The sequence below is a fragment of the Oncorhynchus tshawytscha genome, linkage group LG03 (genome assembly GCF_018296145.1).
Source record: "Oncorhynchus tshawytscha isolate Ot180627B linkage group LG03, Otsh_v2.0, whole genome shotgun sequence".
NCBI classification, from domain to species: Eukaryota; Metazoa; Chordata; class Actinopteri; order Salmoniformes; family Salmonidae; genus Oncorhynchus; species Oncorhynchus tshawytscha.
In genome coordinates this window covers 7,989,283-8,002,824 of record NC_056431.1, presented here as the reverse complement: position 1 = coordinate 8,002,824, position 13,542 = coordinate 7,989,283, and the positions used below count along the sequence as shown (strand labels likewise).

Below are 13,542 nucleotides of genomic sequence, written 5' to 3'. Positions count from 1 at the left end.
GTTCATTGATTACAGCTCAGCAGTCAACACCATAGTACCCTCCAAACTCGTCATTAAGCTTGAGACTTTGGGTCTCGACCCCGCCCTGTGCAACTGGGTCCTGGACTTCCTGACGGGCCTCCCCCAGGTGGTGAAGGTAGGAAACATCTCCACTCCGCTGATCCTCAACACTGGGGCCCCACAAGGGTGTGTTCTCAGCCCCCTCTTGTACTCCCTGATCACCCATGACTGCGTGGCCATGCAGGCCTCCAACTCAATCATCAAGTTTGCAGACGACACTACAGTGGTGGGCTTGATTACCAACAATAACGAGACAGCCTACAGGGAGGTGAGGGCCCTCGGAGTGTGGTGTCAAGAAAATAACCTCTCACTCAATGTCAGCAAAACAAGAGAGATTATTGTGGATTTCAGGAAACAGCAAAGGGAGCACCCTCCCCCCCATCCACATCAATGGGACAGCAGTGGAGAAGGTGGAAAGCTTCAAGTTCCTCGGTGTACATATCACCGACAAACTGAAATGGTCTACGCACAAAGAAAGTGTGGTGAAGAAGGCTGCTCTGTCACTGCTCATCCATTTATTTTATACTTCTATATTCTTATCCCATTCCTTTACTAGATTGTATTAGGTTTTGTTGTGGAATTAGTTAGATATTAGGGTTGTTGTGAAATTGTTAGATATTACCTGTTAGATACTGCTGCACTGTCGATCTAGAAGCATAAGAATTTCGCTCCACTCGGAATAACATCTGCTAACCATGTGTATGTGACTACACCAGCCCAGGACCTCCACATCCAACTTTTAACCCTGCGGGATTGTCTGAGGCCAGCCACCCATACAGCTGATGAAACTGAAGAGATTTTCTGTCTGTAATAAAGCACCTTTGTGGGGAAAAACTAATTCTGATTGGCTGGGCCTGGCTACCGAGTGGGTGGACCTATGCCCTCCCAGGCCCACCCATGCCCAGTCATGTGAAATCCTAATTAATACATTTTAATTGACTGATTTCTTTATATGAACTGTAACTCAGTAAAATGTTTGAAATTGTTGCATGTTGCATTTATATTTTTGTTCAGTATAGTTGTAAAGTGAAGCACGTGCGCCATGTATGGAAAATGCAGGCTAGATCGCAGCAAAACAAAACACATCTGGTGAACATCGGGCATAAGTCGTTTCAGAAGTTTGCAACATTGTCACGCCCATAAATATTTGGACATTGACCAAGTTATTCTTTTAGCTGTCTACCACAGCATATTAGAATTGAAAGTAATAATGAATATGAGCTGAAAGTGCAGATTTTCAGCTTTAATTTGAGGTTATTTATTTATTTTGAGGGTATTTATGGTGTAGGAATTACAGGACTTTTTGTGTCAAGTCAAGAATACAATACAGTAGGATAGAATGTGATAAAATAGAAAAAAAATGACTAAATAGCCTACAATAGAATAGTCTCTCACTCTGTGGTTTGGCCTACTTCTCAGAACTGAGCCAGGGTCCCTTAAGGGACCAAAAGTAATTGGAAAATTGGCTCAGCTGTTCCATGGCCAGGTGTGTGTTATTCCCTCATTAGATCATTTACAAGTAAGCAGATAAAAGGTCTAGGAGTTGATTTCAAGTGTGGTATTTGCATTTGGAATCTTGCTGTAAACCCTCAATATGAAGTCCAAAGAGCAGTCACTGGCAGTGAAGTAAGCCTAGGCTTAGAAATCAAAACAAGCCCATCAGAGACAGCAAAAACATTAGGTTTGGCCTTAACTATTTGGTACATTCTTAAAAAGAATGCATTGGTGAGCTCAGGAACACCAAAAGGCCCGGAAGACCACAGAATAATTATTTCCCTGTTCTGCAATGGCCAAGTAAATCACATGACCTGAATCCAATTGAGCATGCATTTCACTTGAAGGCAAAACACCCCAAGAACAAGCCGGAACTGATGTCATCTGCAGTAAAGGCCTGGCAGAGCCTCAGCAGGGAAGAAACCAAGCATCTGGTGGTGTCTATGGGTTCCAGTCTTCAGGCAGTCGTTGAATGCAAATTATTTGCTATTTGCTAAGTATAAACTCACAATTTAATTTTGGATTGTTAGTTTGTCAAATTACTTAAGCCCCTAAAATTGGGGTGTGGTGTTCACCGTTCACTCAATTTGAATGTAAATACCCTCATATTAATGCTGGAAGTCTGCACCTTCAGCTCATCTTTCCTTTCAAATCAATTGTGGTGGAGTAGAGCTAAAATGATAAATATTTGTACATTGACCAAGTTATGGACCTGACTGTGTCAAAGTCAGATTGATGAGCAGAATAAGCTTGTTGAAACAGCCTTGTAATCAAGTTAAAGATCTGATTGACAGGTAATGAATTTAACCATAGGTCACAAAATGTCTGTTGCCCCAATTCCGTATTCTGACATTTCAGCTTCGAAATAAATACAGATGTAACATGTTTGGGAGAATATATTTATTCACAAAAAAATGAACAGGAAAAACAAGGGTTACAAGAGACAAAAGACTTATTGCATATGTGAAACATTCAACCAATCCTGTAAAGAGCCATTACAGGAGTCGGAAAAACAAGTGAAATTTAAAATATCTATACAGGAAATGTATTTTATTTTTGTAATACAGATTCATCTTTTAAGCACTTGTGGTGTTGTAAAATAACGTAAATAAAAATAAAGTAAACGTCAAAACATTTCACTTTCTATGGCTTTATGTAGGTTTTAATAACTATATTTTATCTTAAATAGCTCTATATTAACCAGTGTCTTGTTCCATAAAGTGCAAACACAGAACTACTATGTAGATCTCAATGACACAGCTAACAGGACGCACGGATATCAACCCAGGCCAAAATGTCTGTTACTAATGTCAATGACAGTGATGGCAAGTTTCATATAAAACTAGACGCAATCTTTGGTTCTGCTTCAAGCCTTAATCTAACATGCACTTTATCACACAGGTGGTATTGTCTAAGTCAGGGATTTGCAAACTTTTTGGGGCTGGGGAGGGGAGCCCTTTTGTGATAGCAAATTCATCAGGACACCCCTCAGAAATCATAACTAGAGTGAGATAAAAAAAATTGTCAAGGAGTTATCACGACTTCTGCAGTGTATGGCTGAACGATCCAAGTCTCAGGCCTGGGGTAAGAACATTTACAGAACATTTGGGGCGGCAGGTAGCCTAGTGGTTAGAGCGTTACTGAAAGGTTGCAAGATCGAATCCCCGAAAGGACAAGGTAAAAATCTGTCGTTCTGCACCTGAACAAGGCAGTTAACCCACTGTTCCTAGGCCGTCACTGAAAATAAGAATTTGTTCTCAACTGACTTGCCTAGAAAAATAAATGAAAAAAGGCCTGCCTCTTGGCATCGAAGTGAAAATGCTGTAGTTCTCAAGCAAATGTGTTATTGTTGCAGCTTTAAAGGTAACATCCTGCAATCGACACATTGCCATGAGGCAGAGGAAAAAAAGAAGAAGCTTAAATTCAAGTGCATTTATGTACAACAAAACATTTGGGGGGGGGGAGAGCGGAGTTGAAAAATGTATAATTGGCGAAAATGTCGTCTGGCCGCGGATGCCCTGCAGTACCTCCAGACGCCACTTTTAGAACCCCTGGTCTAAGTGGGACAAAATAATAGAAAATAAAATTATTTCCAATCAAGACGAACACATTCTGCAAAGCAGGCAGTCGAGATCAGTTCCATTCAAGTATTCTCAAGTGACCAGATTGTGTAGATTGCATAATGCTCTCGGCAAACTAAGTGGTATGCCGTCTGCTAAATGACCAAATGGAAAATAGCCTTGCATAACTCTAGCCTCAGGGTTAATCGAAAGCATTTCAACCAAGTAAGTGACCAAATTTTCGATTGAAAAAGGAGACACGGCTCACCAAAGACAGGAGACAAAATCTAGTAAAGGATGCTGGTGTGTTACTGCATAGCTGTGTGGTGAAACATTTGACCGGGTACTTGACCTAAACAGCTTTTAGATAATATGTTGACGTACTAATAGGCTTTTCACACTGCATGTTTCAGGTTAGCCTAGAGCTAAAGATATCCCAGGGCTAAGAGATGTTGAATCCAGTGTAAATAGCCTATACATGAAGGAAATGGTTGAGGTATGATGTATAATCAAAACACACAAAGCCACTCCACACCACTTCAGCCATTTTGCATTTCAAGACCAAAATGAGGATCACACTCCCCAAAACAACTAGGAACTAGAAATTCTCCAACTTCCGAGCGTTCTAAACTGTGAAATCGAGGAAAAAGACTGAAAATGTATTTGAACCTTCATCAAACTTGGAATCTTGGGCCTCTTTCTAGAGCTCCGACCTGAAGATAACCAACGTCATGATTTGACTTCATATTTTTCAGAGTGGCAAGTTGTTTTGAACGCGGCAACACGCACACAAATGCTAATGCATGATGCATCAAACGGCAAGTAGGGGCAGCAGGGAGCCTAATGGTTAGAGCATTGGACTAGTAACCGAAAGGTTGCAAGAATTAATCCCCGAGCTGACAAAGTAAAAATCTGTCGTTCTGCTCCTGAACAAGGCAGTTAACCCACTGTTCCTAGGTTGTAATTAAAAATAAGAATTTGTTCTTAACTGACTTGCCTAGTTAAATAAAGATAAAAATTAATTTAAAAAGTTATTTTATTTTTTAAATTGAGGCATAGAAACAGTGGTTGCCCACATGTGGAGGGAGACCATGTTCCAATGCCCTCAAATGGCTCCTCCCCTTTCCTGACAACTTAGACTAGTAAGGTGAAAACAAGATGGTGGTAACCTCACGAGACTAATGGGCTAGCACCATGTCATGGATTTCTCCTGTGCAGTGCCCTCCTCTCAGATCAGGTGAACGATTGGTAGCCATTAAAAGAGCAGCTTATTGCACTGTGACCCATATAAAATCATTTATTGTGACCCACCAAGAAAACAAGAGCAATGTTTCTGACCAGGACCTGGTCTAAAGCCACAACCCAAATAAAAATTATTTGGTCATAAACCACCAAGCGGTGCTAACCCACCATTACACAGTTCCATAGATAGGTCAGAGGGCTGTACTAGCCTTGCTCATTGGGTGCGCTAGTAGTCTATAGGAGCCATTCAGGGCATCCCATAGGGCCTGGAGTGGTGCTCGTTGGGTGTGTGTGTGGGGTTATGATATCTACTCTGGCAATGGAGACGCCAGGCTACTAAATCTCAATATGCATGATCAGTTATGTTGCTAGAGCACAATGAGAACTGTATTCATCAAGGACCTTGTAATGCATCATAGCAATGGATGGCTGACAGAATGCATAGTGTTAAATGGGATCTCAGAAGTCCTGCTTGGCTAAACAATAGTGTACTGTACAACACCCATGAGATTCAGGGGCTTGGGTTGCAACTCATGGCCCCATACACCCGCGTGCTGCTTTACTGCTGCAATTAAAAACACACAATCATGGTTTCAAAGATGGTAGATGTTCCACCCACACACGCACTGACAAACACGTGCAATGTTAAGAGTCATTGATAGACGCATACAGAATCCACTTACCAGACACCTCACACGGCACTAAACACAGACACACAGTTACACTTAACTTACAAAGAAAGTGTGAGATGATCGTCTAAAACCATCAACCATTAAACACAAGACTTCTAAAAACAAGAACCTTGAAGGTCTTCCAAGGAATCACTTAACAGCTCTCTTCATTTCTATCAGCCTGCCTCAAAACGCTGCAATAAGCACTGGCAGCAAACAGGACAGTGAATCATAATACTATATCATGACCTTGTGCTGGATAAACCCTCCTCTTCTGGGGGGTGAGGGACGGGGTTAAATCCAGCCAAAAGCTATCCTTATCAACCAGCATAATTCTCAACAGATCTGGCAACCCAGGCCTGTGACCACCAGACAAGGACAGCACCAGAAGTGAGGTTGTTGTCATTTATATTTAGATAAAGGCTTTCACTCCAATGTGAATCATTCATTCTCAACAAGCTAGACAGAGGCCATATCAAGTATCATATCAGATTCAGTCAAAACGTAGTTGTAGCATCAGCCCCTGAGTATTTGCACAGGGTAAAGATAGTGTAGAACACAGGTTGTCAGTCAGCCACTGTAGAATGTCCTAAAAGGTACACAGAAAGATATTCTCTAACTAGAGAAGTCACCTGTTCAGTGAGTATGAACTCACTATCAGGCTTGTTCTAGATTCTCCTGCTCGCTCGGTACAGGCTGTTGGAACAGAATGGATCCTCTGTGATTTGGACGGAGGTGCAAAAATGGGTCAGCAAGCAGGATGTCCCCTGGCTCAAGGGCTGTGGCAGTGTAATGCACTGCACCCTGGGATAGAGGGCTGAGTTTTTGGCAGTCAGTGCAGTGATGTACAGATAGTATGAAGAGATGGGCAGTGCCTCCGTCTGCTTCAGGCTTTCTTATTGAAGTTATTCACTGTGCAAATAGAGAAAGGATTTCCAGTCTTTTAAAAAACATGTGCTTCTAAAGGCAGTCCGTTTATAGACAGCTAAGTGATTGCTTTTAGATGGCAACAAACAAAGGCTGAGCACAAGAGACTTAAAATCATAATTAATTACTGTGTGTCAATAAAAATGATCTAAACAAAAATTACTGTGTGACTTGATGCTTTACCCCCCAACAGTGTACTTAAATCCAAGCACAATATAATTATGGCTCCACTGAATCCTGTTGATTGCACTGGTGAAAATGCAGCTATAATATTGCATTAGCTATTTATGATTGGATAGTTATAATATATCAGTATAATATAAAGACCATAATATAATAATATCAACCCTCAGCCACATCTCACTGAGGTGACTGGTTGGGTGGGTAATGACTAGCTGACCACTAGTCACTACAGTGATAGAGGTTAACATTTGGCTACTTTGAACAACTAGGAATGAGCAGCCAGAGTATGGCACTACACAGCTAGGAACATAACTTAGCATCCACCTCACAATATGCTCTTAAAAGCCTTGAACAAACAGGTATAACTATGATCCAGGATTAAAATAAAAATACAATACGAGTATATATAAATATATATATACACACACACACAATAAATACAAATAACAAGGAATACTATGGCATAATAAGATCTATTATGGTTAACAATTTCAAGGTACTACCAAATCTTTACAGTTTCTAAGTTTGTTGTTTCCAATGCTGCAGCACCCTATTGATGGGCCAATCAGCAGAGTAAGTGACCGAACAGCGGCAGTATTCACAACCAACTAGTTTAACAGACCTCAGAGTTCTACAGTTATTAAGCTTGATTTAGAGCGGCTCCCTAAAAAACAAGTGGCCATTAAGTTGTGATGGCACTATGTAGGAGCTCATCTGATTAGGGACTGGAATAGTCTTCTATAGGGAGATGGATCGACCATTCACCACAACGCTCTGTGCTGTTTTATAATGTCCAGGCTCCAAACTCACAGTTCTACACCGAGTACAATGCAGCAACCCAAAAGGCAAAATGGTTTAGTGTGTGTGTGGTCAACATGTCACCGTGCATGGTGCTAAACAGCAATTGAGAGTTTGAAAGCTGAAGAGGTTGCAATTAGTACTTGCTGTCCTCTCTATCCATGGGTGCTTTATTCTGTCTCTCCAAAACTGGGCACGCTACCAACTCCCTTCTCCTGCTGTTTTTCCTTCACTCTATTCTCTTCTCCTCTCCCAGGCTTCATATGGCCAAAATCCCCCCCTTTTCTCCATCTCTTTTAAATCCTTTAACAGATGGTACTCATCTAGCAAACCCCTGATTATGCCTTTATCCCACAATGTCTATGTTTTTCTGTGCTGCCACACCAACTAGCCCCTCCCCATCTTGAACTAGAGCCCCTCCCCTGGCCACCAGCAGCTCCTCCTCCTCTTGAATGGGTGCTGCAAAAAGCTTCTCTGGGTCACCCGTGGCGACAGAGGAAGCACGTTGATTGGTCCTTTCCAGCTTGCGGTGCATGCGTGGCTCCTGGGGCGAGTCCTTCTGGTTAAAGACGTCCCTGATTCGGTTGACGCAGACGTTAGCCGCTTCCCTAGTCTCCCTGGAGAGCTGTGATAGGCTGAGAAAGCCGTGGGGGAGGTCGTCCACCACACACAGGGTCACTGGCTGATCTACGTTCCTCAGGCGCTTGGCAAACATCACAGAGTCATCCAGCATGGGGTCTAACGCACAGGCCTAAGGGGAGAAGGAGAGATAAACAACAGAGTCAAAGAGGGTCTTCTAGGATCATGTAAAAAAAAAAAACTAAATTGGTAGAAAAGACCAGAAAAAGATTGGGACAAGCCAGTCGTCAACTCCATTTCCCTCCCTCTCACCACTAGGTAGTCCTCCCTCTCACCCACCACCTCCCTCCCTCTCACCCACCACTAGGTGTATGGGAGGCAGTCCTCTCAGCATGCTGTCGGGGGCCAGTAGAGGAGACATGTAGGGGTTCCTGACAACAGGCGAGGTGGCCAGCTTCATCTCAGCCAGCCGCTCAGAGCGCAGCGGTTCGAAGCCCAGGGGGAACTCCCGAGGGTGCTCCAGCACCACGCCCTCCTCCCCCTCAGGGGGTGCTATGGCTACAGAGGACAGAGCATCCGACATGGACACCGCCTCCTCTTTGGAGAGGAAGAAGCTCACGTTGTCAGGCTGGTGGGGTACAAGAAAAATATGTTACCATGGCAATACATAAGTTATCACTAGTCAAGGACCAAGACTGTGGAAACCTTATGGTATAAGATACTGGATAATACTGATGTGTCTTTCCGTTGGGACCAGACACTTGTTCTAAAAATCTACAAGCCTCAAGTATATTTTTCCCATTTCAAATCACAGGAACAACATTGACATGTTTCACTGTGAAGTCATGTGACAGTTCTTCATATTCCCCCTGTAGACAGAGGCATTAATTCAGACTGGCTTTATAGAAACACAGAGATGATCTCCATACTGACACACTACAGGGTACACTCAGACACACAGTTCTATCTGCCTGTCTGCGCCAGTTAAATCTGTGGAGGAGGGAAGACAAGCAGCTTGGTCACCATCTATTTGCATAAATTATTCAGCGAGAGGCTTCGTTAAAACAAACACCAACAATTCAGTGACAAGTGTATCTGAAGTGGTCGTAAACACAATAAGTAGAGTTCGAACGATTATGATTTTTCAACGCCAATACCAATTATTGGAGGACCAAAAAAAAGCCGATAAATAAAATCGGCCGATTTTAATCAGTATAGATATATATTTGTAATAAATGACAATTAAAATAAGTGTTCATTCAATATTGTTGTAACTTATATAATACATAAATACAATCAAATTAGTCTCAAATAAATAATAAAACATGTTCAATTTGGTTTAAATAACGCAAAAACACCGTGTTGGAGAAGAAAAGTGTAATATGTGCCATGTAAGAAAGCTAATGTTTAAGTTCCTTGCTCAGAACATGAGAAAGCTGGTGGTTCATTTTAACATGAGTCTTCAATATTCCCAGGTAAGAAGTTTTAAGTTGTCATTATTAAAGGAATTATAGGACTATTTCTCTCTATACCATTTGTATTTCATATAACATCACTATTGGGTGTTCTTATAGGCACTTTAGTACTGACAGCCTAATCTCGGGAGTTGATAGGCTTGAAGTCAAACAGAGCTGTGCCTCAAGCATTGCTAAGAGCTGCTGGCAAACGCTGTAAAGTGCTTTTTGAATGAATGCTTACAAGCCTGCTACTGCCTTTCACCACTCAGTCAGACTGCTCTATTAAATCATAGACTTAATTATAACATAATAAACACACAGAAATACAAGCCTTTGGTCATTAATATGGTCAAATCCAGAAACTATCATTTCAAAAACAAAACGTTTATTCTTTCAGTGAAATACGGAACCGTTCTGTATTCTCTCTAACGGGTGGCATCCATAAGTCTAAATATTGATGTTGATGAAGTGACACAATTTCCCTAGTTATTATTGCCTGCTAACATTAATTTCTTTTAACTACATATGCAGGATAAAACAATATATATACTCGTGTATGATTTTAAGAAAGGCATTGATATTTATGGTTAGGTACATTTGTGCCACGATTGTGCTTTTTTGTTAAATTGTCACCCGTTTGGCAAAGTTGGCAAAGTTGAAGTAGGCTGTGATTCGATGATAAATTAACAGGCACCGCATTGATCATATGCAACGCAGGACAAGCTAGGTTACCAAGTAATATCATCAACCATGTGTAGTTAACTAGTGATTATGTGATGACTGTTTTTTTACAAGACAAGTTTAATGCTAGCTAGCAACTTACCTTGGCTCCTTGCAGCCACAAGGTCCTTTTGACGCTGCACTCGTGTAACAGGTGGTCAGCCTGCCACGCAGTCTCCTCGTGGATTGCAATATAAATCGGCATCCAAAAAGGCCGATTACTGACTGTTATGAAAACTTGAAATCGACCTCTAGCAGTAAGGATGAAGCTGCCACACTGATCTGAAGTCAGTTTAACCCCCCTCTCTCTTTGGAGAGGGTAATCTGATCCTACATCTGTTAAGGGCAATTCAGGGAGTATCATACCGTGGGTTCGGGGAACACCATTGCATTGTGGGCAGGAGTGGTGGGGGCAGCAGCGGGAGTGGAGTTGGCGTGGCCTGCCAGGTCCTGGCAGGTGTGGCTCTTCAGAGACTCTCTCCTCAGGGAGAAGTCAAAGGGATGCTCAGGGGGCACGGGGGGGTCCGAGTGGGGTGAGCTGATGGATGCCTCAGACACACTCTTCCTCACTGACGAAGACGTGTCTGAAGAGAGAGAAGAGAGTCATTGACAAAATAAGAGAAAGACTGAGGCCATTATGGAACAGGGAAACATCAATGAAGACATATGATTGGAGGACGGTGAGAAGAGGCAGGAGTGAGCGGCGTGTGGTTATTGGGAGATGGATATTAAAAGCTAGAATCGTTAGATACTACATTCATTTTTGGACTCAAATTATTGATATACACCATTGATTGTTGAAGAATATAACTTAAAAATGCTTCATGAGCTTAGTTTAACTGTCAATATCCCATCAGAACCCCACATATAATCTTATTTCACCCCAATGTTTTAAACAATATAAATGTAAACTAACACTGTAAAGCTTTAAAACATGGTTAAAACTGCAATTTTTAGCACATGGATTGTAAGTCCTTCCATCCATAGCTGTCTACAGTATGAATTTGAGAATGGTTACATTGCTCCAGACCCATCCCTCAGCTTTTTACCAAAACAGATGCAAGGTGCCCACTTTGATTATAGCTTAAAGCAATAATGGTGTCATTACGATATGATCTCCCCGTCACAACACAGCTGTAAGAGGTGTCATGGCTTGTCTGTTCTCAAAGATGTACTCACTGAGCTCTTCTATTAATAATGGCCTTTAATAATGTACACCCCCCAATGATACAGTCATTAGTCTGGCCCACAGCTGCTGTGTGTCAGGTAACATGGTGACGCCTGGAATAGTCTGCTTACTGCAGGGTTTCAACACAATTAGTGGGGAGAGCTTTCTGTGGCCTGAGACTAAGCAGTGAATTGATATGGATGGATGAGGGTGTGACGTAACAGGGTGGTGGCCGTGGGTGATTGATGGGTTAATTAGACGTCAACTGTGGATATCAATGTCAATAAAATCTTCCATACATGACCCTTCCGGTAATAGGAAAATATTATTTCACCTCAGTCAGACACTAAGATGTGTGAACACAATGACACAGACACACCCTCTCACCATAAGACACATGTACCTACCTGTTGATGCCGTGGCAGCGGCTCTGTTGGGGTCCAGTAGGGAGTGGATCCAGTTGGAAGCTCCCTGTTTGAAGTCTCTGAGCAGCAGGGCCGTGTCTCTTCTCACCATGCTCAGAGTGCTCACCTTCTCCACCTGCTTCTCTGCCTGGGGCTCCTCACCTGGGGGAAAGAAGGAGGGGGAGAGGGGAAATGTGGTACCCATCCCTCGCCAGCATTGATTGGCATGCACAAACACCACGCACTACACTCAGGGGCAGTAAACCATCTCTGCACCCTCTCACAGTCTTACCTGCGTAGGCGCTGAGACACCTGGAGAGCACACTGAGGGGCAGTAGGGGGTCAAAGAGGGTGAGCAGGCGGGAGGGCGAGGCATAGGCGGTGAGCAGGATGGCAGGGTAGGCAGCTACGATGCCATCCGGCATCCGCACGCCGTGAGATGCAGCGCGCATCGATGTTGTAATACACAGGTTACCACCAGCACTGTCACCGGCCAGACAGACATTCTCCCCCGTCCAACCTGAGAGAGGAGAGTCAGAGTCAGTAGATTGAGGCAAGAGTGTGACAGAGAAACAGAAAGAGGGAGAGAAAGGAGAAAAGCTGAGTAAAAGTGAGAATCTGTATAACACTTCCAAGTCCCACTCTCTGTACCCATGTCTATATGGGGCAATGAGGGGGTGGTTGTTGATATGCAAGTACCGTATAGGTGTTGTTTTATCTTGTCCCACAATGTTTTATAATTGAGACATAAGTTGAGACTATGGCCATCAGTTGAGTGAGTTCCAAGCTAACCAGTCATTAGCTTTCTGTCATAATAATCTATTAAGTACCAGGAAATATCCAAAGTAAATATTGAGAACATTGGGAATTAAGCCCATCTGAAAAAGCAGGTCTGTCTATTTATATATACAGTTGAAGTCAGAAGTTTAGATACACCTTAGCCAAATACATTTAAACTCAGTTTGTCAATTCCTGACATTTAATCCTAGTAAAAATTCCCTGTCTTGGGTCAGTTAGGATCACCACTTTATTTTAAGAATGTGAAATGTCAGAATAATAGTAGAGAGAATGGTTTCTTTCAGCTTTTATTTATTTCATCACATTCCCAATAGGCCAGAAGTTTACATACATTCAATTAGTATTTGGTAGCATTGCCTTTAAATAGTTTAATTTGGGTCAAATGTTTCAGGTAGCCTTCCACAAGCTCCCCACAATAAGTTGGGTGAATTTTGGCCCATTCCTCCTGACAGAGCTGGAGTAACTGAGTCAGGTTTGTAGGCCTCCTTGCTCGCACATGCTTTTTCAGTTCTCCCCACACATTTTCTATAGGATTGAGATCAGGGCTTTGTGATAGCCACTCCAATACCTTGACTTTGTTGTCCTTAAGCCATTTTGCCACAACTTTGGAAGTGTGCTTGGGGTCATTGTCCATTTGGAAGACTCACTTGCGACCAAGCTTTAACTTACTGACTGATGTCTTGAGATATTGCTTCCATATATCCACATCATTTTCAGTCCTCATGATGCCATCTATTTTGTGAAGTGCACCAGTCCCTCCTGCAGCAAAGCACCCCCACAACATGAGCTGCCACCCCCGTGCTTCACGGTTGGGATGGTGTTCTTCGGCTTGCAAGCCTCCCCCTTTTTTCTCCAAACATAACAATGGTCATTATGGCCAAACAGTTACATTTTTGTTTCATCAGACCAGAGGACATTTCTCCAAAAAGTATGATCTTCGTCCCCATGTGCAGTTACAAACCATAGTCTGGCTTTTTTATG

The 13,542-nt window shown here is 42.6% G+C and overlaps 1 protein-coding gene across 2 annotated transcripts in view; it reads right to left on the bottom strand.

Moving 5' to 3' along the window:
* Positions 1-2,435: 2,435 nt before the first annotated feature.
* Positions 2,436-13,542, bottom strand: part of lipeb (lipase, hormone-sensitive b) — a 45,568-nt gene continuing 34,461 nt past the window's right edge. For both annotated transcript variants that reach the window (XM_042309059.1, XM_042309069.1), the window contains 5 exons: positions 12,056-12,283; positions 11,767-11,925; positions 10,558-10,775; positions 8,376-8,642; positions 2,436-8,186 (listed from right to left, as the gene is read on the bottom strand). In XM_042309059.1, coding sequence (XP_042164993.1) covers positions 7,782-8,186; positions 8,376-8,642; positions 10,558-10,775; positions 11,767-11,925; positions 12,056-12,283 — 1,277 coding nt within the window. In that variant the 3' untranslated portion in view covers positions 2,436-7,781. The remainder of the gene's footprint in view (positions 8,187-8,375; positions 8,643-10,557; positions 10,776-11,766; positions 11,926-12,055; positions 12,284-13,542) is intronic.